Here is a 27,077-nt window from a genome sequence, read left to right as displayed (position 1 = left end):
CATGTCACTATTTTATGCTTGTATGTCAGAATAAATTCCAAAAAAGTGGTTCCTTTCATTATTTCTTCCAGCTAATGAAAGATGAAATGTTTCATATGCTTAGTGGCTTATATTATGCATTCTTAGGAAACAGATCTAGTTGCATTCTTGAGAGTTGGAGATCTCTTTTGTTGTTGAACTACTGTTTTGCCACTTTGTGGAAAATATTAAGAAAGCATTCATTTATTTACGTATTTATTGAATTGAACCATGTATCAGGGATCAAATATGGCATTAAGGACACTATGGTATAGTGTCAGAGACAAGCATAGTCTCTGTCCTTACAACTGCACAATCTAGTCAAATGAATGAATTAATCTTTTATCCAACAAGGTGATAGGTAATATACTTCCATACTTAGGTTGATACTCATTTTTACCCCTACCCAAATGCTTCCAAACTTGTTTCTATCCTTGGGACGCCTGGTTGGCTCAGCAGTTAATCGTCTGCCTTTGATTCAGGGTGTGATCCTGGGATCCAGGATTGAGTCCCGCATTGGCCTCCCTGAAGGAGCCTGCTTCTCCGTCTGCCTGTGTCTCTGCCCCTCTCTCTGTATCTCTCATGAATAAATAAATAAAGTCTTAGTCTTAAACTCCTTTAAGAAAAACACTTGTTTCTATCCTTAATTGGCCATACAGGTTAATATAATGCTCTTTTCTAAAAATGTTATTAAAACTTTTTATTGTGAAATATAACATATGTGCTGTAAATATATACAACATAAATATACACCTAACCAAATTGTAGTGGGAATACTCACATAACTACTACTCAGATCAAGAAGTAGAAAATTGCCAGCATCCTAGAAACCCTTTATAGCCTCTTTCCTATAACAACTGCTTTTCTTCCACCAAAAGTAATTGCTATCTTGATTTATGTGGTCATTGCTTGTTAATATTTCTGTATAGTTTTAACACCAAAATGTCTCATTAAGCTATAGATTAATTTAGTCTGTTTTTGAACATTATATAAATTTAAATAAACAGAATATATCCTTTGTGTCTGGCTTGAGATTTATCTGTGTTGTTGCCTATAGCAGTATTCATTCATTTTCTGTATTTACTGTATACAGTCCATTGTATGAGCTTACCATAGTGTTTGGTAAGCATATACTATGATATGTTGATGGTCACTTGGGTTATTTTTAGGTTTCTTTGTTTTGTTTTCATTTTCTATTATAGATGCCATTAACATTCTTGTATATTTTTACATGTATATGCATGCATACATTCCTGTTAAATGTATTCCTAGGACAGGAATTGTTGGTTCATTAGGCATCCTTATTTTAACTGTAGTATAATGACAAACTTTTCCAAAATAATTGTACTTTATTTTTCCAAATGTATTTTTTCCAAATGTAATGTATTTTTCCAAAATAATTGTACAAAATAATTTATACTCCTTCCAGCAATGAATGTGAATTCCTGTGGTCTCCACATCCTCATACATTTCCTCAATATTTAGGAAAGTCAAACTTTATTCTGGTGGGTAGCTAACTATGGTTTAATTTAATTTTACCTATTAGTCAGATTGAGTAACTCTGGGTTTGTTTGGGTGTTTTTTTCTTTTTTTGAAGATTTACTTATTTACTTGAGAGAGAGAGAAAGCACAAACAGGGAGAGGGGGAGAGACAGAGAAGCAGACTCCCTGCTGAGCTGGGAACCCGACAGGGCCTCATGACCCTGAGATCAAGACCTGAGGCAAAATCAAGTCAGACACTCAACTGACTGAGCCACCCAGGTGCTGTGTGTAATTCTTTGTTTATGAGCAGTGCCCATTTAGAGTTCTTGCCCACATTTGTACAGGCTTTTTGTCTTTTTCTTAGCTATGAGTTCTTTATTCTGTCTGTGACCACTTTATCAGTGTATGTGTTGCAGTTTTCTTCCACTTAGTGGTTAATCTTTTACTGTCTTTATTTTATCCCTTGATGACTAGAAGTTCATTTAGTTTAATATAGTCAAGACTATCAGTTTTTTCTTGGTGCTTTCTGTGCCACATATAAGAGGTATTTCCTATCCTAATGTCATAAAGATGTTCTTTGTGGTGCCTTTCACATTTAGGTCTATAATCCATCTAGTTGATTATTGTGTATCATGTAAAGTGGTGTGTTCAGTTTTATTTTTTTCCCATGTGGATACCCAAATGGCCAAGCACTGTGTTTTGGAAAAATCATGCTTCTCTGCAGTGCCACCTTTGTTGAAATTCAGTGCATATATGTTTGGGTGGTTTCTTGGCTGTCTCATTGGTGTATTTGTCTATTCTTGCACTAATACCACACTACTGTATTAATTTTTGTGGCTTTATAATCAATTGATATCTAATAGAGGAAGTTTTCTTAATCTTCTTCAAAGCTAGTATCAGCCTATATATGCAGTTCCATATACATTTTGGAATTAGCATATCAAAACATGCTGAACCAAAGCAATGAAACTTTTTTCAAATTTAGTCTAATTTATTGAATCTGCAGATTCAAACCCATGTTGTTCAAGGGTCAGCTGTACATGGTTTTTTATTTTACCCTTTTTTTAAACTGTCTTTGTATTTTAGATGTATTTCTTGAGTTTCATATATTTTCCTGTCTGAAAATTTTTCTGTTAACTGGAATATTCCACTTATGTTTAATGTAATTGTTGATGTATTTAGGTTTAGATCTTACAGTCTCTTATGTGCTTTCTACTTCCTTCACATATTCTGTGTTCTTTTTCATATCCCATCTTCACTTTCTTGTATTTTTTTTACTGACCCAACTGTTCTCTTGTTAGTTTTGGAATTATATACTCTTAGAAATTACAATATACATCATAAACAATATAGATTGTATAGGTAGCTTGAAATATTTTAGTTGTATATATGCCCCCCCCCAAGATTAAATGCTATTTTAATCTTACACATGTATTTAAAAGATATTATTGTTGTAGTATTGTTACTGGTCATGTAGATTTATACTTTTACTGTTTTTTTCTTCTTATTACTATTTTTAAAATATACTTCATTTCTTTCTGCATCTCCGACTTAATATCTGCATTGATTATTATTCTTTCTGAAGGACATTTTTATATTTACTGTGTATTTCCTGGAGATAGATTCCTTCAGTTTTTATATTCATTTTACCTGAAAGATATATTTGCTGGGTATAAAATTTTAGATTGATAGCAGTTTTTTCTCCATACTTTGAATGTATCATTCTGCTCTCTTCTGGCTTTTGTTGCTTTGAGAAGTCATATTATAGTCTTACTGTTTCTTTTTCTGGTCTTTATTATTGCCTACTGGGTATGACACTGCTTTTTTTTTTTTTTGTCATTGTTCAAGATTTATTGTTGTTTTTGTTGGTATAACCCATGGATAGTTGGTTGCATTGTTTATATATAGATTTTTTTTTTTACATTATATGGCAGTGTATGCTATTCTAATACATAGAGTACACAGAAAATAAGAATCTTTAGAACGGTTATACATAATTCATGTAATGTTGGATTTATATATTGGATCCCAGAATGTGACTGATTGAAGAAAAAAGTTGGACTAGTTATGTTGGATGAAGGAACCAGATGTTACATAACAGAGTAGACACACATCTGGTTTGAAGGTTAACTGCAGCATGTGCAACATTGGCAGTAGTGCCTCTGAAGTGGTAAGACTATTTTGCAAGAACTTGTATTGCCTCTAGCTCCTTTTGAGCTCCTTCTGAGAGGTCCTACCCTCTCTCTTTTCTTTTTTCCCTATTTGGCTACATGTTTTTCTTTTTATTTATGCTTATTGAGATTTGCTGACCTTCTTGAATCTGTGGCTTGGTATCTTAGTCATTATCTATTCAAATTTATTTTGTGTACTTTTCTAGGATTCTAAATAGATGTATATTGTATTCTTCTCCAACTATATCCTATGTCTTTTATCTCTCTTCTATATTTTTTACGTAGTTTCTTTTTTACATAGTTTTACATTGTTTCTTCATATCTAGTTTTCAGTTTACTAAGTCTTGAGTTGGTCTAATATGCAGCTATTTTTAAAAATTATTTATTTATTTATTTGACAGTATGAGAGCACAAGCCAGGGGGAGTGACAGGCAGAGGGAGATGGAGAGCAGGTAGGGCTCAATCCCAGGACTCTAGGATCAGGACCTGAGCTGAAGGCAGATGCTTAACTGACTGAGCCACCCAAGTGCTCCACAGCTAAACTCTTATTAAATTTTTTCTTTTGTATACTTTATTTTTAAATATTTATTTATTTATTTTAGAAAGAGAGAAAGAGCACATGGGGGGAGAGGCAGAGAGAGAGAATCTTCAAGCAGACTCCCCACTGAACATAGAGCCCAACACAGTGCTTGATTTACCCATGAGATCATGACCTGAGCAAAAATCAAGATTCAGACATTTAACTGAGCCACCCAGGTGCCCCTCTATACTCTATTTTTAAATTATAGAATATTCATTCTTTTTTAAAACCTGTATTTTGCTTTTTATAATTCCATTGTTTGCTGAATTTCCAAGCTTGGTTTTTATATCTTTGGACAAAGTAACCATAGTTTTTTAGGCTACATTTGCTTTTATGCATATCAAATGTCCCTTTGGATGTTCCTATTGTCTATTGTTTCTGCTCTTCTTTCTCCATGTTGTGTTTGTCCTCCTGTGCTTAATTATCTTTGGTGGGCATTATATTTGAAAACTTACTTATAGAAATTATTTGAGGATAGGGATAATATTATCTTCCCCTAGAGAGGATTTATTTCATTTACTCCTCTAAGCCCCTGGGGTACTGATTTTCTACAATTACCTTTTTTTTTTTTTAAGATTTTATTTATTTATTCAGGAGAGACACAGAGAGAGAGCAAGAGAGGCTGAGACACACAGAGAGAAGCAGGCCCCGTGCAGGGAGCCTGACATGGGACTCAATCCTGGGTCTCCAGGATCACACCCTGGGCTGAAGGCAGCGCAAGCCGCTGACCCACCCACACTGCCCCACAATTATCTTTATATAGTTTCAAGGATTAAAATTTTTATACACTACCCAAAAGACTGGAAGCCAAACTATAGTTCATGTGAGGGCTGATTTATTTCAGGATCACCTGTGCTCTCTGGGTACAGGTCTTTCAGATCCCAGCTCAAAGCACCATAGTGGTTATATTTAGCAGGCCCCCCGCATTGAGTATTTTACCCAGAAATTTGTGAGGCTGTCAAACACTCTGGTAAATAAATACCTCCAAGCAGATGTGGCTTTGAGTTCAGGACTCACCTGTGTTTTTCCACCTTTGTCTAGTTCATGGCCTACAAATTTTGTACTATTTTATTTGCTTTTTGATGCTTTTGAATTTTGTTTCTTTGTCATTTGCTTTATTGCCAATGCTTTAACTAGTCGTTGGTGAGAGGGTTAGTTTGAATTATCTATCTTGCTACACCCAGAGGCATCAATACCTACTTTATATGTTTCACATATGGCTTTACTATCCTGTTCCTTTTATTTGATTTTGGAGAGATTCTGTTGCTGTGCTGTCTAATATGGTAGCTCCTAGCCACATTTAATTGTTGAGCACTTACAATGTGGTTAATTTGGGGGTACCTGGGTGGCTTAGTCTATTAAATGTCTGACTCATGATCTCAGCTCAGGTCTTGATCTCAGGGTCATGAGTTCAAGCCTCCTTTGAAAAAAATGTGGCTAGTTTGAATTGAGATGTGCTATGAATGTAAAATATTTCATTAATAAGTTTTATATTGATCACATGTTTAAATGGTAATATTTTGAATGTATTTGGTTAAATAAAACATTAAACTTAACTTGTTTCTTTTTACTTTTTTTTTTCTTTTTACTTTTTAATGTGACTATTATAAAGTTTAAATATATATATATATATATATATATATATATATATATATATATACACACCTTGCATTTATGGCTTGCATTATATTTATGTTGGATAGTATAGCTATGTAGAAAAGTTGTTGAGAACATATGCTCTGTAGCCTGGATTTAATTCCTGGCTGTACTTTTTACTAGAAGTGTAATCCTGGGCTTTTTTAAAAAAAAAAAATGTCTTGTGGGGGACACCTTGGTGGCTCAGCGGTTGAGTATCTGCCTTTGGATCCTGGGGTCCGGGATCAAGTCCTGCATTGGGCTCCCTCTGGGGAGCCTGCTTTTCCCTCTGCCTGTGTCTCTGCCTCCCCCACCATGAATAAATAGGTAAAATATTTTTAAAAAACTTAAAAATGTCTTTAATTTTCTGCCAAATGAGCATAGTAGTAATATCTGCCTCAAAGGTAAGCTGTGGAGGTAAAAAAGATGAAGGTAAATACATAGTACAATGGACAGCTTATAGTAAGTGTTAATAAAAATTTAGCCATTATTTTTGTTTTTGTTACTTTAGTGTCAGATTTTATAGTTCAGTGGATGTTTTCTTTCTTTTAACATTTTCCTCTCTACCCTTAGCAATAGAATTCCAGACACTATAATTTGGGGACATAAACATGTACAAATTCTATAAGAGAGGAAGAATGTCATAAGCAAATGGTCATTAGCTGCAGAAACTTTAATGCTTCTCCAAGATAATACTGCCTAAAATATTTTGTGGACTATGTGGCAACTACGTAACCAAGCTTTACAACTGTAGTTCAGAAAGGAATTGCACAGCCAAGAATTGGTGGTATGTTAGAAATAGTATTGTTCCAGGACTTGAAAACTGGACACTAGACCTAATTCTGCCACTGTGTTCATCTGGAGTCCAGTTTCCCTTTTGTAAAATCATAAGATTGTATTAGATGATAACATACGCCTCTATGATTTTTCCATAGTAATGCTTGCATATCACATATTTTAAACTTACAGTACAGTTATCCTTAGGTTTTCTAGTTCCCATAAGAGTGACTTCTGTCACTCTGGTTAAAGAAAGTATAGAGTCATGGCAAGATGGAAACACAACTTTTTTTATTCACCCAGAATATCTCACAAGATACATTAGGTTGTAGCTAAACTATTTTTTCCAGAATTGTTTTTAATTTTGCTAGAATAAAATACCTTAGATTATATTAAGGTACCATATATACGAATTATGGTTATAGTTTAATGGGAAGATTGCTGGACTTTTAAGAATACATAGGTTTTCTTTCTTTTTTATTTTAAAATTTTTATTTATTTATGATAGTCACACTCACACACACACACAGAGAGAGAGAGAGAGAGAGAGAGAGAGAGGCAGAGACATAGGCAGAAGAAAAAGCAGGCTCCATGCACCAGGAGCCCAACGTGGGATTCAATCCCAGGTCTCCAGGATCGCACCCTGGGCCAAAGGCAGGCGCTAAACCACTGCGCCACCCAGGGATCCCAATACATAGGTTTTCATAAAAATCCTAGAAGAGAGCACAGGCAGTAATTTTTCTGATATTGGCCATAGCAACATTTTTCTAGATAGATCTCCTAAGGCAAGGGAAATAACGAAATAAACTATTGGGACTACATCAAAAGAAAAAGCTTCTGCACAGCAAAGGAAACAATCAACAAAGCTAAAAGGCAACCTACTGAATGCAAGAAGATATTTGCAAATGACATATCCAATAAAGGGCTGGTATCCAAAATATAAAGAACTGATACAATTCAACACCCCGAAAACAAACAATCCAATTAAAAGTTGACAGAAAACATGAACAGACATTTCTTCAAAGAAGACATCCAGATGGCCAACAGACACATGAAAAAATACACAACATCACTCATTATCAGGGAAATGTAAAACAAAACTACAAAGAGATGTCACCTTACACTTGTCAGAGAAATCAATTATCTTGTCAAAATGCTAAAATCAAAAACACAAGAAATAAGCACTGGTGAGGATATGGGAAAAAAATGAATCCTCATGCACTGTTGATGGGAATGCAAACTGGTGCAGCCACTGTGGAAACAGTAAGGAGGCTCCTCAGAAAGTTAAAAATAGAACTACCCTACAATCCAGTAATTGCAATACTGGTTATTTACCCCCAAAATACAAAAGCCCTAATTCAAAGAGATACACACACCCTTATGTTTATAGTAGTAGTATTTACAATAGCTAAATTATGGAAGCAGGCCAGGTTCCCATAGATAGATGAATGGATAAAGAAGATGTGATACACACATACCAGAATATTATTCACCCATTACCAAAAAAAGAATGAAATCTTACCATCTGGAACAACATGGATGGAGCTAGAGAGTACAATGCTAAATAGAATAAGAGAAAGACAAATACCATATGATTTCACTCATATGTGGAATTTAAGGAACAAAACCAGCAAAGGAGAAAAGAGAAACCTAGAAACAAACTATAAACTAGAGAACAAACTGATGGTTACTAGAGGGGAAGGAGGTGGGAGAATGGGTTAAATATGTGATGGGGATTAAGGAGTGTACTTGGGAAAAGCACTGGGTATTGTATGGAATTGTATTGCTGTCTTGTACACAGGAAACTAGTATAATAGTACATGTTAACTATGCTGGAATTAAAATGAAAGCTTAATTAAAAAAATACCCGGGTTTTAATTTAACTAAGCTTTGCTACTAGATAAAATTAAGTAAATTCTAAGCAAGTTTTCTTTGATCTGATTTTTCTATAAGGTAATAATGTGGAATGTAAGAATATAGGATGTAATACTTCACCCAGAGTAGGTACTTGAGAAATTAAAGAAGTTAATACATTCTGTCCTATTATACAGAACTTGCATTAGAATATGTGGAAGTGCAATAGGGGAGAAGAATTTAAAATATTACACAAATATTAAAGTATATTCTAAAATATATGGTCAATATTATAGAGATCTATAATTTTTCAGAAGCATCATACTCAGATCGTTCATGCAAGTAAGTTCTATTTAATTGTCAAACAATATTTTTGGTTTTTATGTTTTTCAAAGTATAGGCCTTTGGAAAAGATGGAAAACTCCCCCCGTCATTCTGTGAAGCTAGCACAACCCCAAACCTCTTATAGTGAGTTTAAATCTAGTAAAGATAATATAGACACACACACATATAGACAGACATGTATTGAAAGTCCAAATAATTTATTAGCTAATAGAGTCCAAAAAATTATATATGTGATCAGGAAGAGTTTTTCTCAGGAACGTAAAGATGGCTCTATATTATGAAACCTACCCATAATTCGTATCAGCATATTAGAGGAAAACTTATGATTATGTCAGTAGATGATTCTAAAAAGAGGAAATAATTTGATATAAATCCAGTAACTTCACTCAGAAATGCAATTAAAGCAACAGTGAGATAACTATGTAGTACTGGCAGTATGTGGGAAAACTCATACTTTGGTGGTAATATAAATTGTTACTTAGGTAACAATTTACTTTAGCTACTGATAATAGCTATTGAAATAAAGCACATGATCCTTTGAGTACTCTCACTTTTGGGAATCATTTCTATAAAATACAGTACAATGTATATACTATAATACTAATATATACTGTTATGGTATATTAGGATATATTCAAGGACTCCTGTTTTGGAAACAACATGCATGACTGTTGATCACTTGGAAGGGTCACTGAATAAATTATTATTTAATAAATAATATTATTTATTTAATAAATAAGTTATTATTTAATAAATAATATTATTTATTTAATAAATAAGTTATTATTTATGCAGTGACCCTTTATGTAATTATACATCCATACCATGGAGTATAGTATACCCGTGATGGTATTGTTACATCAGTGGGGTGAGGAATAACAAATTATAGATTATCCTGCACAGTGTTATCCATTTCATTGTAAAAAGGAAAGTCTGTATATGTTAATGTTTGCATGAGCATTGGGAAATGTGTAGGAGGACTGGGTTAAAAGAGGTGGTTAGATTGGTGAAGAGGGAAATCATTAAGTTTTTCTTGATATGTTCTACACTGTTTGGTTTATTATGAAGAGTGTTTGTTACCTTTGTAATAATCACATTTAATGAAGGAAAAAAATGCTAAATAAATTCAAAACATGAGAATATGAGTTCTTAAGCTCAATTTGGTTAAAGACATGAAAAATAGAAAAATGTTATATGTAGCTTTTGTTGTAGAGGACACTGGAAATCATTTCCATTCATGATCATTATCACAGATTACCTCTGAAAATAAAGGTATTCTAACAGATGGTGGCTTTAATGATTCTTTTTTTCTTTTATAGCAACTCCGTTCCAATATTCGAGAAATGGAGAAACTTTGTTTGAAAGTCCGAAAGGATGACCTAGTACTTCTAAAGAGAATGATAGATCCTGTTAAAGAAGAAGCATCAGCAGCAACAGCAGAATTTCTTCAACTCCATCTGGAATCTGTAGAAGAACTTAAGAAACAATTTAATGATGAAGAAACTTTACTACAGCCTTCTTTGACCAGATCCATGACTGTTGGTGGTAACGTACTAAGTCTTACTCTTGTTCATAGTAATGCAGTTCACCATCTTATATAACTATTGCAGATACATAAGTTTCCAGGGATCACCTCCTATTTCAGTATGTTGAATTCTTGGACCATGCCTAGGGCATGCCTAGAAATTCATGTAGAGGGGATCCCTGGGTGGCTCAGTGGTTTAGAGCCTGCCTTTGGCCCGGGGCGTGATCCTGGAGTCCTGCATTGGGCTCCCCGCATGGAGCCTGCTTCTCCCTCTGCCTGTCTCTCTCTCTCTCTCTCTCTCTCTGTCTCTGTCTCTGTCTCTCATGAATAAATAAATAAAAATCTTAAAAAAAAAAAGAAATGCATGTAGATAAAGTTTCATGGGATAAAAATTTTGAAGCTATGCTATATAGAGTGGAACTTCTAAGTACCTATTTGTCTATATATTGAAAATGTCATCCTAATTTGCAGAGGATACCCCCTTCATGTCCGGGTGCAAGAGTAGCCTAACCAGGCATACCTCTTTCTTTGGCATTCTGATTTTCTTTCATAGGGACTTTAGATCTATCAGCTCAGTTTTCTGAATTTAACAGACAACATTTAAAAAAAAAAAACAAAAAAAAACCTGCATTGAGGGTCATGCTATCAGCTTTTGTGAAGTGGTACTCTAAGAAACGGTCCAGCAAAACTTTCCATCATATCTTTTTTAAGAATGTAACTGATAATTGAACCCTGAAAACAAATTCTTGGTTTAATACATAATAGTACTTGAAAGCAGTTGGTCTTTTTAAAATCTTATTAAAAGGATATTGGCTAGAATAACTGATAAGGTTTCTCTACTTGAGTTATTTACTGGAATGCTTATGTCTGAATTTTTTTTCAACTACCAAAAGCCAAAGTTTTTAACTGTCCTGGCTTTATTTTATAATTGCTCCCCTCATTTTTCCTTTTTTGTTTCCCTTTTAATTTATGCTATCTTGTTATATTTTATATGCTCTAAGATGCTTTAAATCTTAATAAATTATAAATTAGAATCTAAGAGATGTTATACCTGTCCAGTTTTCATCATTTCATGTATGTAGGAGGCTCTTATACCATTCTCTGTCTCCAAAACCAGATTATTTTTGACGTTTTATTTTCAGTGCTAATGATCCAGTAATTCATAGGGAAGTCAAAATTGAAAAATTAGAGGAAACATTTAGGCCATCATCCGGAGTTTCTTTGCAATCTTGCTTTTACTATATCCTGAGTACCTAGCACATAGTACATAGTGCTTGGCACATAGTAGACCATTAATAAATGTTTCATAAATGTAAGAGAATAAATACTTTTTTAGAGGCAGTTTTGTAATTTCAGATGTACTATACTCACTACACTCTGTGGATAACCAGTACCTAAAGTGTTATTTAGGATAGAAGGAGATGTTACCACTCAGCCCCCTGGTTGAAGAATATTTAGGAATAATGCCTTTTGATAGTTTGTAGCTACTGCTTATGTTATTCTGTGTGTATTAATCACCACCATAATGATGCAGCTAAATGCTGTTCATATCATTTAGTGTGAATCTGATACTTTATATGCTTGTATAGAGAAACTGGGCTTCCATGTGATTAAGCAGCTCTCTTATCTACCTAAACACTGTGACAGTTGTGAGGACAGTAACAACAATGAAGATATGTTGGTTTTTCTGGAAAGAGTCGCTGACATCAGTCTCTTGCTCTTTAGTTTTGAATTGCCCATCACCAGCAATTCCCTCGAAAACAAAAGGTTTGAGTTCTGAGGTTTCTCACATATGATACTATTCTAATACTTGGTCTAATTTGCATTTTATTATTGCATTATTTGAGTTTCTGCCAGTGGGACTCAACAAACTTGGGTTTGGGCTCAACAAACATGGGTTTATATATCATCAGAGGAACTGGGTGATTATGAGAAGGCAGTTTACATAGTTTGCTGGCAATTAAATTTCTCTGCAGGAAAGCTGACAGGTATTAAAAAATATATATATTTACGCAACATTTGAGGAAGCACATGTACAGAGGTGAAAAAGATTGAAGCAGAGCCAGAGGATGAGGAAGAAGAAATGACAAAATTCATTTTCCAACTCTTTTGATTCTTAGATTCCTCAATTCATGGAACATCAAATGAACTAAAGACCTAATCACTTGCCACTGGGAAAAACTACATGATTAAATTTCTATAAGTAGTGCTGATTTGATTGAGACAGTCATCTTATTTATAAAATACCTAATTTATACCTAAAACAATGTGTAGAATTTCAAATTCCAAATGGTCTACTGGTGAGATAGTACTTTGACTTTGAATTCATTGCCAACATTAAGCAGTTAAAATGACCTGTCTCACCAAGTGCCAGAATTTCACCAAATGAGAAATTCTACTAGGTTGCCTTAAATCCAGAATTATTATTAACAAATAATTGAGAGGATGGGAAAGAAGAAGAATAAAAACAAAGCAACTGATTTACATAAGACCTTAATAGTAGGATAGGAATTGGGTTTGTTCCATGTGTGGTCTTCTGGTTATGGACTCTTTTCTGCCATTCTACATGTTTTTATCCTGTGCTTTCTGGTTTTTCTTTGTTTTTGCTTTCAATACTCATTTAGTAGTGACAGCCTATACAAAAAAAATGTGTTTGATTTGCATAGAAGTTAAATGCCTTAAAATACTTCTTCCTTTAAAAATTCAATCTGATTCTAAATAAATTGGTTGGAAATATCAGCAGAGATTCAGGAGCAATGTTGCCACATTTCCATGAGTGAGATCAAAATACAAAAATAGTTTTTCATTTACAGATAGAAATAACAAGTAGAATAGGGTGTTTTATGTTCTCTGGAGAGTAAAAGAAGCTTATTAAGTTTAGGGGGAAGCTGTGATGATTTTGCTGCTTCTTTTGTCCAGATTCTGAGAGTTCCTAAAGCAAATCTTCTCTGCCAATCTTGCTTGATCTGAGAAACTCCCTTCTGTCTCACTTGTGTGTCTAGTTTCATTTTTAGCATATTGCTTCCCACCAAGAGAAGTGATGAACCTACAAATTTGATTTGTATTTAGAAAGATATATCAAGTCATATAGAGTGAATCAGGGCTTCTCTCCATCTTTGTCTTTCTTACTCCCCTTCCAGCACATACAGTTCACCAGTGCAATAGGAATAGAATCTTATTACATTTTAAACAAATACTCCGAAAAGAAAAGAATCCAATCTTAAAACTGCTGGGAACTTCAGACCGCATATTGAATTTGATGAAATATCAGATTTTATCACAGGTATATATACATGTAGTGAACAGTTTTGTGAAGCACGTGGATAGTTTTTTATATTATTAAGAAGATATGTTTTCTGTTGGTTTTAATTTTCTTAAAAATACTCCTTAAGCCATGACTTAGAAGTCATTTTATTTGGTTAGATAGGTTGGTATTCATGATCAATAGATTAATTTCACTATTTTTAAACAGTCAGAACACGAAAAATTCAGGAAATGCCTTTGAATTAATTTAGATTTATAATGAAACTTTTCCTCACATATTGAAGTTTAGTGGAAATTCTTCTGTGTTGTATTATAATTCTTTGAAGAATCATTGCCTTTCATGAAATACAGAGAGAAAGAGAATGTTTGGTTGTATAGAGAGAAGGGAAAAGTCTTATGTCTGTGTTATTAGCTTCAAATAAAAATATCTTTATGTTTATTTGAGTTTGAAGTCAATAATAAGATTTTAAAACTGGAGTTTGAAAAACAGTGGGGAGTGATATATGTATTCTACATGTGTTCTACATTCTTTACACTTGCAGTTGTTTGCGTGTGGATGGAACTATCTTAGATTATTTCATCATATAAAACAATAGCAATTTGAGTTCTGTGCACAGGGTACTTCATCCTTCTTTCCTGCAGCTATAATCTGTCTCACTGTTTTCCCTCATCACGTCTGTAGCAGTTTCTAAAAGTTCAAAGTCAATAGATGTTCACTGAGGTAGTGATTTCTAAAATAAGCTGGAATAAATGAATTATGGAAGTTGTAGAAATTAAAGGATTTCTTTCTTAATTGTTAGTTACGCCTCAGATTGATTAGTGATGTTCAGAGTTGTAAGTTTACAGCAGGATTTTCCATGGAATAGAACAGATTTCTTTGTTCTAAGACTCCATTTGAACTAAGATGCATACGCAGTTTGGTTTCAAGTGAGACGTAAATGACTTAAACACTTCTTATTTTTTACCAGAGGAAATCTGTTAGGTTTACTTAAAATGCCAAACATTTCCCACTCCTTCATTTTTTAGATCAAGAATTTATGTATGACAGTCTCCCCTCATTTTGTTATATACCCTGGTATACTCCATTTAAATCCTCTATAATAGCATAAAGGTTATGGCTTATAAAAATCCTTAGATTGGATGTTGTAATTATAAAATTCTGCTTTACATTTGGTCTGTTAATGATAAAGTTATCATTATTCATCATCCTATTAAAGAAGTTGGAGTTCTTATTACAATAGAAATATTAAGTGGAAGAGCGGTCTTAGAGGAATTCATTTATCTTGATTGATGGGAAAATGAAAGTGTCTTTATGTGATGTTAGGACATAGGATAAATAACTCTTTTAAACATTTGTAAAAATCAGAGAGCTTTTAAAATATTGGATACTTGCCATAATGTTGTAATGTAAAACTTTATCTGATGTTTTTGCTCTTCAAGATAAGGAAATGTATTCAGATAAGCTAAAATTCAAAATTAAAAGAACACTGTCAATTCTGATAAGCCTACGAAATATTTTTTAGTCAACTGACTATGCCTTTTCTAAACAATTCAAACAGATTCTTTTCCTCGAGAGGTAAAACATTCATAAATTTCAAAAGTAAAATAGTAATGCAGTTTTACAAAATGCCATTCAGTTATAGACTAGGATGAAAAAGAAATTGAGAAGATGAACTTAGAGTAATGACTTTTAGGAGAAGATAAGGTGTCATATGTCATTATGTCAAGTCTTTGCATGTAACACTTTAGTAGCTCTCTACTCTCTGCCAGATAAGGTACAAAGTCTTTAACTGGTCTATGGTTAAACCCCTCCTAACCATCTATATAATATTCTATGTTTGTAACTCTGTGTCTTTTATTTCATTCTTTGGCAAGACCAACCTGCTGATTTTATGTTAAGGTTTATCTTTTCTTCTTTGAGGGCCTTTTTTGTGCTGGTCTCTCTATGTAGAATTTATATTCCTATTTTCTTTGTCTTGTAAGATCACCTATTTTGGGACGTTGTCTCTTAAACTGCACACCACACCAAGCTGGGTCAGATGCCATCCCAAACTTAGAATACCCACAGAATATTGTATGTATCTATATATGATTATCTAAATACCATTGCAGTCTCTTACTGTTTTAGGATTTATCTCTTTGTATGTCTAACTCTTCTAGAATATAAGTTCCTTGAGAACATCTACTTTGTATTACTCATTTTCTCATCTTTGGTACCTAACACAATACATAACAGTTGTCAGGTAATATTAAAGTGGTAGATATTTTGAATTTGAAGTAAGGAGGACAAAAGGAATTAGACCTTCACATCTCTTCTTTCCATTTCCACTGCCACTGTCCTCAAACAGGCCATCATCATTTTGCACTGGACATACTGCAAAGTCTCCCAACTGGGTTTTCACTCTCTAATTTTTTTTTACCTTTCAACTTTATCCTTAATCTATTCTTTACACTACAGCTATGGTTCCCTTTCTAAATCTGAAATCTGATTATGGCACCCTCCAGCTTCCCAGTAGTTTCCAGCTCCTTTTAATAGTTCCATATTGATCTTATGAGAAAAACAGAATTCTATAACATAGTTTACAATGCCATGAATAATGTCACGTTAGATTTCTAAAAGAGCTCAACATTTGCTTTTCTCTTTCATAGTCTGTATTTCAGTTCCCAAACCTATGCATGTATCATTCTCCCTGACCTGAATACTATGCTTTCCCCTCCACCTTTGCCCCAGTTCACCTATGTAATTTCTGTTCATTCTCAGGTTTCAGCTTCAAAACCTCCAGCTACTCTCCCCTCCCCACATCTAGGTTTAAATACCTCTCTTCTGTGCTCACATAGCATTCCATATTTATTCATATCATAGTTCTTATCAGACTATACTGGCCTTGCCTGTTAATATAGTGTATTGTACATAATATGGTAAGTTCCATTAATAATAGTAACAGTAGCAATGCCTATTTACTGTAGTAGTAACTACTAAGCCACTTATACTCAATATTTAAGCCAGGCACAGTGCAAAATAAATACCTATCACCTTATTTTATTTTCTTTTAAGTTTTTATTTATTCATTTAAGTGATGTCTACACCCAGTGTGGGTCTTGAACTCACGACCCCAAGATAAGAGAATCACATGCTCTTCCAGCTGAGCCAGATATCATCCCTTTCACCTTATTTTAAAAATGAGGACAGGGCAGCAGTTTAGCGCCGCTTTCAGCCCAGGGCATGATCCTGGAGACCCAGGATCGAGTCCCACATCGGGCTCCCTGCCTGGAGCCTGCTTCTCCCTCTGCCTGTGTCTCTGCTTCTCTCTCTCTCTCCCTGTGTGTCTCCCATGAATAAATAAATAAAATCTTTTAAAAAAATAAATAAAAATGAGGACAATGATTCAAAGAGCTAGTAATTAGCCAAACCAGAATCTAACCCAGGTCTTTCTGACTAGGCCCATGCTCCTAACCATTGTACTATGTTGACTCCTGGAGCTGTTTATATGGTTTACCATTGTGTCTATAGTACCTTAGCATACCGATTAGCATTTAGTAGGCATTCTGTACATATCAGTTTAATGAATGAATGATAGGGAAAACCAATACAAGGAAATAAAAACTTGAAGGTGGAGTTTGGAGTGTAAATTAATTCATTATCCTAGCAGTTTTACTGAGGAAGGCTTTAGTGGATTGACGACTTTTCAAAACTCAGAAAACTTAGAAGCAATGGAGACATGGGCTAGAAAAATGAGCCTGAGAAGGAGGATGACAATATGTATGAAAAGATCTTCATGGTAAGAGTTGTTCATTTGATAACAAATTTATTGTTACCCCAAAAGGCTGATTTTCATTGTTAAAAAAAAAAAACACATGATGTCCCTACTTGTAACACCTTCTGAATCTGATATTTATTACTAAAATATCCAAAGGAAAGGTTAATGATTTACATTGAAAGTGTGAAACCTGTTTCTAGTGGGTCTCTTCATGGAATGTTGGCCAAATAGAATAGTTCTCTTTCTGTGCTTCTTCCACATTGAGCTCTAGTTATTCGGATTGGGTAGATGGCATTTGTAGCTATCTTCTTGAGATCTTTTGTAGAATATTTGTTACCCTTGGAATAATCTGCCCATAGATACATCTATTTTTATAGAATAATCAATTTACTTTTAGCCTGAATTCAGTTAGTTAGCATTTTACATGGGAATTGTTTTACAAAATTGATTTATGCTATCTGCTTTCTAACAAAAGCCCATAAACTAAACACGAGGCTGTGTTCATCCAGGAACATTTCACACTGCTGAGGCTGAAGCTGATCCTCAGACTATGACTCAGGTATATGCGTTGCCTGAAATTCCTCGAGATCAAAATGCTGCAGAATCATGGGAAACCTTAGAAGCGGTATGTTAAAAATTATTTTTGTTTTGGTAGCTGTTAGGCATAAAAGTAAGTAACTTTCTTCTCTCTCTTTTTAAGGATTTAATTGAACTTAGCCAACTGGTTACTGATTTCTCTCTCCTAGTGAATGTAAGTATTTAATTGTTTTGGCTCAGAGATGTTAGATTAATAAGATAAGAAGCTTTTATTAATTCTTAGGCTTTTGATTATAATTTCAATAGAAATTAGAATTTTTAAGACTGATGTTGAACAATGGATTGAAGTCCAATGGTCCTCAACTTCCAGATAAATTTAATAAACATTTATCAAGTGTTTGTTATTTAAAAGGTACTGTGTTAGATCCTTGGCACCTGGGGTCCGACAGCTTTAGCTATAGAAGTAAATGAAGCCTGTTCTTTGCCTTCAAGGACTTATAGTGGCTGTTGATAAGGTTGGACCCCCAAAACTGAAATTTCAAGCATGATTATTAAGTGCAAAAATGAGGTATGAAGGGAGGTATTATCAGCTTTAAGAGAAGTATTTTATTCCAAGGGAGAGAGGCAAGGGTTGTGAGATAGAAGCATTAGGATAGCTTCACAAGATAGGTAGCATTTGCTTGAGCCTTGAAAATTGAGTACAATGTCCACAGATGGGAAGTGGGGAAGGGTGCATTTGAAAACAGCTGAATAAAGACATGGAGTACACAAGTGTATGGCCTTTGAAGAATGACAAGTATTGCAGTAATAACCAAAGCATGAACTACTATAGGCAGGCAAAGCAAGGAGTGTGCAGGCCAGATGGTGGCATTGAAGGCCATACCAAAGAATTTGAACCTAAATTTGTAGATATTAGGGAGCCAGTATAGATTTTTGAGCAGATTAGAGTGATATTATCCAGTCTGCTTGAGAAAGATTACTGTTAGCAGTGTGAATTATGGCTCTGGGAAGGAGGAGATAGTAGGCAGGAGGACTAGTTAGAAATCAATAGCAAGAGTTTCACCAAGAGCAATGGCAATACAAGTATGAAGGTAAAGGACAGCTGAGAGGTATTTCTGGGGTAGACTTAGTAGAAATTAGAGGAAGATGGAAGAGTAAAACATTAAAGCTTATTCTGCATAATTGCGTGGCCAGTGATATCAACATAGATGAAAGAACATAAAGTAGATTTGGTGGGAAAGACAGAACAGGTTTTCTGTCATTGTTTTTCTAAATTATTCTTATGTTTCCTTCCCAGGAGGTATAGGAAGTTTAGATGTATGTGTGTATATATCTGTATGCACATACAGGAACAAACCTGTGTCTGCTCATGCTTATGTCTAGGTTTAGTCCTTTGTTCCCAATCAAACCGTGATTTGGGGTTTTATATGTATGAATTATGGTTTCCCTGACATCTGGCTTTCAAGTATAAGAAATCCCTAGATTACACAATATTGGAACTAGCACTATAAAGGACTTAATGAGGCCAGCTAATCTAATTCTTCTGTTCTTGCCCCAGCTTCTCATATAGATGGTTTTTCACCTCTTTTTGAACAATTATAGTACAGGAATACTCTATACTTTAGCCATTCCGTTTGGAGACTCTACCTCTTAGAAGTTCTTCCTGATATAAACTCTGCCCTGTAATAACTTCCCATTGGTACTTTTGCCCTCTTGGAACCATATACTGAACAAGTTTTGTCATTTTCTCATATAATATTTTTCAACTTTTTGAGGCCAACATTATCCTTCCTCACCCTGTCCAACGTCATCATGTTTTTTTTTTCTTTTAAGAGCTCTTAATTCTCAAATGTGTTCCTTCTAGAATGTGTGATTCCTAGGCTTTTCAGTGCTAATCCCTTCATCTGCTTGTTTTCTAGTTTTTATATTTTTTCTTAAAATCTAATGCCTAAAATTGAACATCAGTAAATTGTTTAAAGCATTTTCCTTTTTTGATGCTTCTAAATCAGAAGAAGCAAAATGCTTGAAGTTTCTGGATTAGGTAACTATACCATCTGTCAATATACTTGCATGTAAAAGGGAACGATACAAGAATCCCCAAATATTTGTTGTTTCAGAATCAAGTTTTATTCAGTTATTTTAACTCTCTGATTTAATGCTCTTTGTAAAATATGTACATGTATGGTTCTACAAATATATACATTTGTCAAAAATCATTGATATCTACACATAAAAATTTGTGAATTATGTATATGTTATACCTCAATAAAGTTGATTTAAGAAACAAACTAAACATGTACAAAGTTCTCATTCCAGACAAATACATTTCCCTTCCAAAGGGATAGGCACATGAAAGGAAAATTGAGGGCTTGTGGCCATTTAACAATTATATATCCAATTAGGTTACGTAAGCAGCTCCCAACCCCTAATCTTAGGAAGATTTGTGTAGGAAGACTTTGGCTATAGCCATGGTTCTATACAAATGTCCTATTTATTATAATCTGTGTGAGGCCATGGGACAGAAAGCTATTAGGCAGAAGCTCAAAGGAGAACCCCTGATTACTATTCCCAGGGTAATTGAGTTCTCATGACCAATGGTCAGGACTCACAGAAGCTCCATTTAGGCACCAAATGACTTGGGAACATAAGCAGAGTGACCACATCCTCTAATTATCATCACATGGACATGATAGATTCTAGACAAATTAGCCATGTATTTTTGGAGCCCTTTCTATGTGCATAGTACTGTGCTAAGTCGGCTCAATGAAAAGTAAAAAATAGTTTAAAAAAAAATCAGGGGGCCTGGGTGGCTCAGCGATTGAGCATTTGTCTTTGGCTCAAGTCATGATCTGGGATCCTGGGATTGAGTCCCACATCGGGCTCCCCGCAGGGAGCTTGCTTCTCCCTCTGCTTATGTATCTGCCTGTTTCTATGTTCTCTCGTGAATAAATAAATAAAATCTTAAAAAAAAAACCAACCCTATAGGATAGTCTTGATAATGGCATAACATTGTGTATGTACTTAATGCCACTGAATTGCACACTAAGAATGGTTAAAATAGTAATTTTTATGTTATGTATTTTTTTTACCATAATGAAAAATGAACCTGCAAAGCCATTGAGAGATCCAGGTGTGACCCAATAATAAACTAATATCTACTAAGCACCCTGCTTCAGTTTTCTTCAATCTTTATTGCTCAAGTGCCCTCTTCTCTTCCTGTAACTGTGTAACTAGCCTTTTTTCTTGTCAAGGGGAATTTAAAGAACTCTGGGCCTGTAGCCCAGTGGCATGTCACCCTTGCTGCTGGTCCAGTTTTGTTTCTCCCTTCTACCTTATTCCCTATGGTTTTTACTCTGGATGCCTAAAAACTGGATTGTAAAGGATAAGATCAGATCAATCAGATTTATTACCTATTTGACCTTAAGAATGTTGTTTGACAACAATGTGCTTTATAAAATTGTGGGAGGACTAAATGAGATAATGTCTTTTACTTCCCATCTCGTTTCCTTTCACTGACCCCCAACTGCACTCCTGCCTGTGTCCTTCCCTTATAGGATTCCCTCTTTGGCTTTTCTTTTTTTTAAAGGTTTTATTTTTTCATTCATGAGAGACAGAGAGAGGGAGGCAGAGACATAGAGGGAGAAGCAGGCTCCTTGCAGGGACTCTGATGCGGGACTCGATTCCCAGGCCTGGGTTCACGACCTGAGCTGAAGGCAGATGCTCAACCAGGGTGACCTGAACCACCCAGTCATCTCCCTCTTTGGCTTCTTGCTTAGAGTTTTACTTCTGCCACCACTGTTACCTTTAGACATTTTAGTACTATAGTCTCTAGAGTCCCTCTCCTATTGTTGAATCCCATGGTATCAACATCCTACTTACCTACTCTGTTATCACCTACTCTAGGTCAATATAATCCTGGACTCTGTCTGTATATAGTAGTCTTTGTATGTTTCTGAGCTTTTCTGTGTGTATTATTTATTGGCTATGATTAAGAATTATAGATTACATACTTTTGGACTTAAAAACCAGGATAGCTCAGTGTTAACCTGGATTGACCAAGATCCAAGATTAGAGCTAGCCTTAAAAGATAGCTAGAATTGCGAGAGTCAGGAATATAATAAAGGAAAATAACTGCAGTTTTGGCAATAACTTCTTAAAGAAACCCATAGCTTTTTTGGCACTTTAATAAAACCATACAATGACTAGCAAGACTCTCCAAAGGAGAGCATTTTTATTGATGTAAATAGATTTGGGGATGGATTTTTTCAATGTATTATGTTGCTTGATAAAGAGGATGCTGGTTATACAAGTGTCCACAATAAGCATTCAAGGGAAAACTGCATTCTACTTGACCAACATTAACTTAATAAATTACTTTTTTTTTTTTCAGAATCTTAGATGCTCCTACAACTGCTCATTAAGATTCAGTTATTTTTTCAGGAAGATAAAGGGCCCTAATTCAGTATTTTTAAAAATGAAATTCATAGGCATATTCTTAGTCTTTTGAGAATTCTTTTCCTTTAAAAAAGGGAAGAGTCTTTATATTACTTTACAGAAACACTAGTGTCTTTCCTGTATGGTTTAACTCTTTGATGAAGGGATGCTGAGAATATATATGAGGGGCCAAGGTATAAAATGTCAAGAAGGGAGTTTGAAGATTGTCAAATGTGGGAGACCTAGACAGATGAAAGCAACATAAGCAAATCAGAAGCACAAAGGGGAGGTTGGTAGGTATATGGGAGGAGACTTCTGAGCCACTATCATCAGGAAGTTGGTTTCCTGTACTCTGCAGTAAGGTGGTAGTTAGATGGTTTGGTCCAGCATAAAGAACCAAAGATATGGCGAACAAGTCTGAATGGAATCTAGTTTGGCATTCTTAGACAGTGACTGACAACTGGCACTGGTTTGCTGCTTAATTATAATTGTGTCATTGAGTCTTCTTTAAATTCGATATTTATGAAGCAGAATTTGAAGATATGGGCAAAGTTTGGGCTTCAAACCAAGAAAAATAGGGGAAGAAAAGGCAAGTCTGTATAACTGAGGGACGGTTGTTGATCCCAGGGACAAGAGGGACTGGTCTACCCTCTGCCTTATCTCCATGTCCACATTTAAGCAAGCTTCCACATGTCCGTGATTAAGTATTCAAGTGTGGGCTACTCCTCAGGGTGAGACAGACCTCATCAAGTATTGGTGATATCAGGGAGAAGGGAGCATCAGTGATCTCAGGCTTCATTTTGTCTTGTGGTCCTTTCTCAATTATACCAAAAGATTTTTGTGAAAAAAATATTTAAATTACTTTTAAATTTTAGATTTTTATTTATTTAAAAAGAAGAGGGAATCCTGGGTGGCTCAGTGGTTGAGTGTCTGCCTTTGACTCAGGGCGTGATCCCAGAGTCCAGGATCGAGTTCTGCATCGGGCTCTCTGCAAGGAGCCTGCTTCTCCCTCTGCCCATGGCTCTGTCTCTGTGTCTCTCATGAGTAAATAAATAAAATCTTTAAAAAATAAGAAAAAGAGTCATAGAACTGCATATCCAACCTTTTTAAGAAGGAGTATTAAAAATATTTCTCTGAGGCGATGAGATGAAACAGGGTATAGAAATGACAATAAGTCTAGCACGCTCCATCATCTTGATGGAATTACTTGGGGACTGAGAGAGAGGAGGAGACATGTTGGGTTTTTTTCCGTCTGCCCCTCAGCTCATCAAGATGTGGAGCCTGATGGTAACACCTGTGATTTATCTGCTAGCACAAACTTTCAGGCAAAAATGGAAAGTGTTGGGGGTGTCCCAAATGGAAACAATGATAGAAATTCAGTGTCATGGGGCACCTGGGTAGATCAGTAGTTGAGCGTCTGCCTTTGGCTCAGGTCGTGATCCCAAGATCCTGGGCTTGAGTCCCGCATTGGGCTCCCTATAGGGAGCCTGCTTCTCTATGTCTCTGCCTCTCTCTGTGTCTCTCATGAATAAATAATTTTTTTAAAAAATCTTAAAATTCAGTGTCAAATCCCGATAGGCTGGAACTGGAGAGTACTATGCTAAGCAAAATAAGTCAATCAGAAAGAAAATTACCATATGGTTTCACTCATGTGGAATATAAGAAACAGCTCAGAGGTTCATAGGGGAAGGGAGGGAAAACTGAATGGGAAAAAATCAGAGGGAGACAAAACATGGGAGACTCTTAACTACAGGAGATTGAGGGTTGCTGGAGGGAAGGTGGTGGGGGTGATTGGGTAACTGGGTAATGGGCATTAAGGAGGACACTTTAATGAACACTGGGTGTTATATGCAATTGATGAATTACTGAACTCTATATCTGAAGCTAATATAACTATATATTGGCTAATTGAATTTAAATTTAAAAAAAGAAATCCCAACAGGTTGGGTATTATTAGTGTTGGCACTTATGCTTCTGTGGGTTGGAAGAAGGAAGCTAACATTAAAAAAGTTTATTATATGAGGAAAAGAAAAACAATGAATGGCTAGGAGAGATCTAATGTTTTAATGCCCAAGAATTTTCAAGCATCATAGGAAAAGGTTTAATATGCTTTTTAGAAAAGAAAGATGGGAGCTAAGCTTTCTTGAGAAGATCATGACTTGTTGTATTTTTCTCCTCACACTCTACAGACCCTATCTCATTTTAGCCTCATTTCAACTCCCTGAGGTATATTATCCTTATTTGAGAGATGAGAATATTGACACCTGGAGAATTTGAATAATTTGTCCAAGGGCACACAGTGCTGGGATTTAAACACAGGACATCTGTCCAAAGGTTGTGCCCTTAATCCGATTGTGTGGACTTGCAGTATCACTTGGGAACTCATTAGACATGCAAATTCTCAGGCTTCACCTAAAGTCTACTGAATCGGAAACTCTGGGTGTGGGACCCAGCGGTCCATGCTTTAATAAGTCCTCTGGGTGATTCTGGTGTGCACTCACATGCAAGAATCACTGTTGTACTTGTCTCTGACAGAAATGTTCAAAAGAAAACTGATAAAGGACTTTTTTAGGGGTTGTGTTAGAGATTGCAAGATAGCAGGGGAGAATACAGGAATGAAGCGATACCATGAAAGGTCTACCAGTGAAAAGGTACATACTTGGTGTATGAGAAGGGAAGGAATGTCAGTAAGGCTGATAGGAAGCAACTGTGGGGAAAAAATCAGCTGTGTTGTTTCATGTTCTTTAAGATGGTTGGAGTTAAGTGTAATATCCAATGCAGTGTAAGTTAAGAGGGAATCAAGTGCTTGAGGATTAAACTTGAATTATTTCACAGTCATTGTAAGAGTGGGATTTAGCTGGGATCAAAGAGGGATTCTCTTCCTTTTTCTATGAATTAAAACAACAACAACAACAAAAACCTAGGAGTGCCTCGGTGGCTCAGTTGGTTAAACATCCAGCTCTTGTTTTTGGCTAAGGTCCTAATCTCAGCATCGTGGGATTAAGCCTCATGTTGGGCTCTGCACTCAGCATGTAGTCTGCATAAGGCTCTCTGTCTCTCTCTCTCCGCCCCCTTCCCCATATGCACATGCTCTCTCTCAAATGAATTAATCTTCAAAAACAAAAACCCTGGCCTATATATTGATGTGATGGTGGTCACTTGGGTTTTATACGTTTATTAGAATTTATCATACTGTACCCTTAAAATGGGTGCATATTATTGTATGTAAATTCTGTCTACATTTTATTTAAAAATTCCCATTGTTCCTGTGGCAAGTAATTGAGTTCCCATCCCTGGAGGTGTTTGAGCTGAGGTTCAGTAACCACTTGTGAGAAATGTAGTGGGGCTTCACCTCTGAGAGGAAAATCATTCCTTCTACCCAGAGGTTCTATGTGTCACAAGTGCTATTGTGTCAGCACAGGTGTTGCCTTTTTTTGTAGATTGCTTTATTAATATCTTTGATCTGGAACATCTTAACTTGTCATGATTTTAAAATGTATTAAAGTGTACAGGTGTGAAGCTCAGGACAGTAAATTCATTCAGTGCTCCCTACTGCATATCACAAGTAGAAAGTTTTAATGACAGATCAAACCAAATTGTGTTCTCATTTTTAAAATGTAATCATTTGTATTTATTGGATCCAGGGCATTTTATTCCTAAGGCAAATTTGCCTGTTTTAAATCTTTGACTCTTCAAAGAAGATAAGGAGGTTTTTTGTTTGGTTTTGGTTTTGTTTTTTATCATCAACTTCGACATGTAAATGCTTATTTGGATTTTTCTTCTCTTACAAAGTAGATTCATTTGGAGAATAATATGTATGTTTGAATTTTAGTGTGAAATGCTTTTTCCTATAAAGGTGCCACCCTTTTATTATCTAATAAGTCACCCTCTTTTTTTATGTATACAAGTGAATTTGTACTTTCAACATAGTTTATCAGACGCTATTAATGAAGCACTATTCAGACTGCAAGGCTACAGTACACGGGATCCTGATTACAGGAATTAAAATAGTGTGTATTGGCTGACTGCTGCTCCCCAGCAGGAACGCTCACTCATAATTCCTTTGCATCTAGTCTCAGCAGGAGAAGATTGACAGCATTGAAGACCATGTCAACAGAGCTGCTGTGAATGTTGAAGAGGGAACCAAAAACTTGGGGAAGGTAAGATTCTGCTCCTGCTGACAAATCAATGGTACTCTGGCTCCCAGGAATCTCTAGTATTAACCCAATTGATCTGCTCTCTTTAATGTGGAGGGAACCAGCAATTAAGGAAATAAGGAACAAATGACACATAGGTAGTGCAAGAAATCAATGACTGTTGTAATATTCTACTCTAAGATCCATTCTGTTGGGAGAGAAATTTTTTAGGGAATAAACCGAAGCCCTGCTATAAGGCATTTTGGTGTTATAAGGGAGTATTTGCAGAGGTTCAGATAGTGAAGTAGAGAGTGTTGGCGGAATCCAGTTGGGGCAAAAGTGTAAGGATGTGACAGCACGTGTGGAGTGGGACCGTCTATTTTCCATAGAATATTGCTTTTAGCCCCAGGTATACAGCACAGAATAATCTCTATGCAATGTAAAAGCTTTGGGGTATCTATAGTAGCTGAAACTGTTTAAATAAGCTTGCTAGATAGTTAGTAGATTGATTGTTTTGCAAGTAAAATCAATTGGCAGTAGTCTGCTTTTTATAGCTCATTT

General features: G+C 35.4%; 1 protein-coding gene across 1 annotated transcript in view; it reads left to right on the top strand.

Annotated features, from left to right (window-relative positions):
* STX17 (syntaxin 17) overlaps positions 1–27,077 on the top strand; it is a 66,276-nt gene that overhangs the window by 32,578 nt on the left and 6,621 nt on the right. The window contains exons 4-7 of the mRNA XM_072727859.1: positions 10,182–10,407; positions 17,919–18,034; positions 18,110–18,160; positions 26,454–26,540. Of these exons, the coding sequence (XP_072583960.1) occupies positions 10,182–10,407; positions 17,919–18,034; positions 18,110–18,160; positions 26,454–26,540 (480 nt within the window). The remainder of the gene's footprint in view (positions 1–10,181; positions 10,408–17,918; positions 18,035–18,109; positions 18,161–26,453; positions 26,541–27,077) is intronic.

Source organism: Vulpes vulpes, chromosome 12 (genome assembly GCF_048418805.1).
Source record: "Vulpes vulpes isolate BD-2025 chromosome 12, VulVul3, whole genome shotgun sequence".
Taxonomy (NCBI): Eukaryota; Metazoa; Chordata; class Mammalia; order Carnivora; family Canidae; genus Vulpes; species Vulpes vulpes.
Note: the sequence above shows the minus strand (reverse complement) of the source record. Positions and strands in the feature narration are given on the sequence as shown.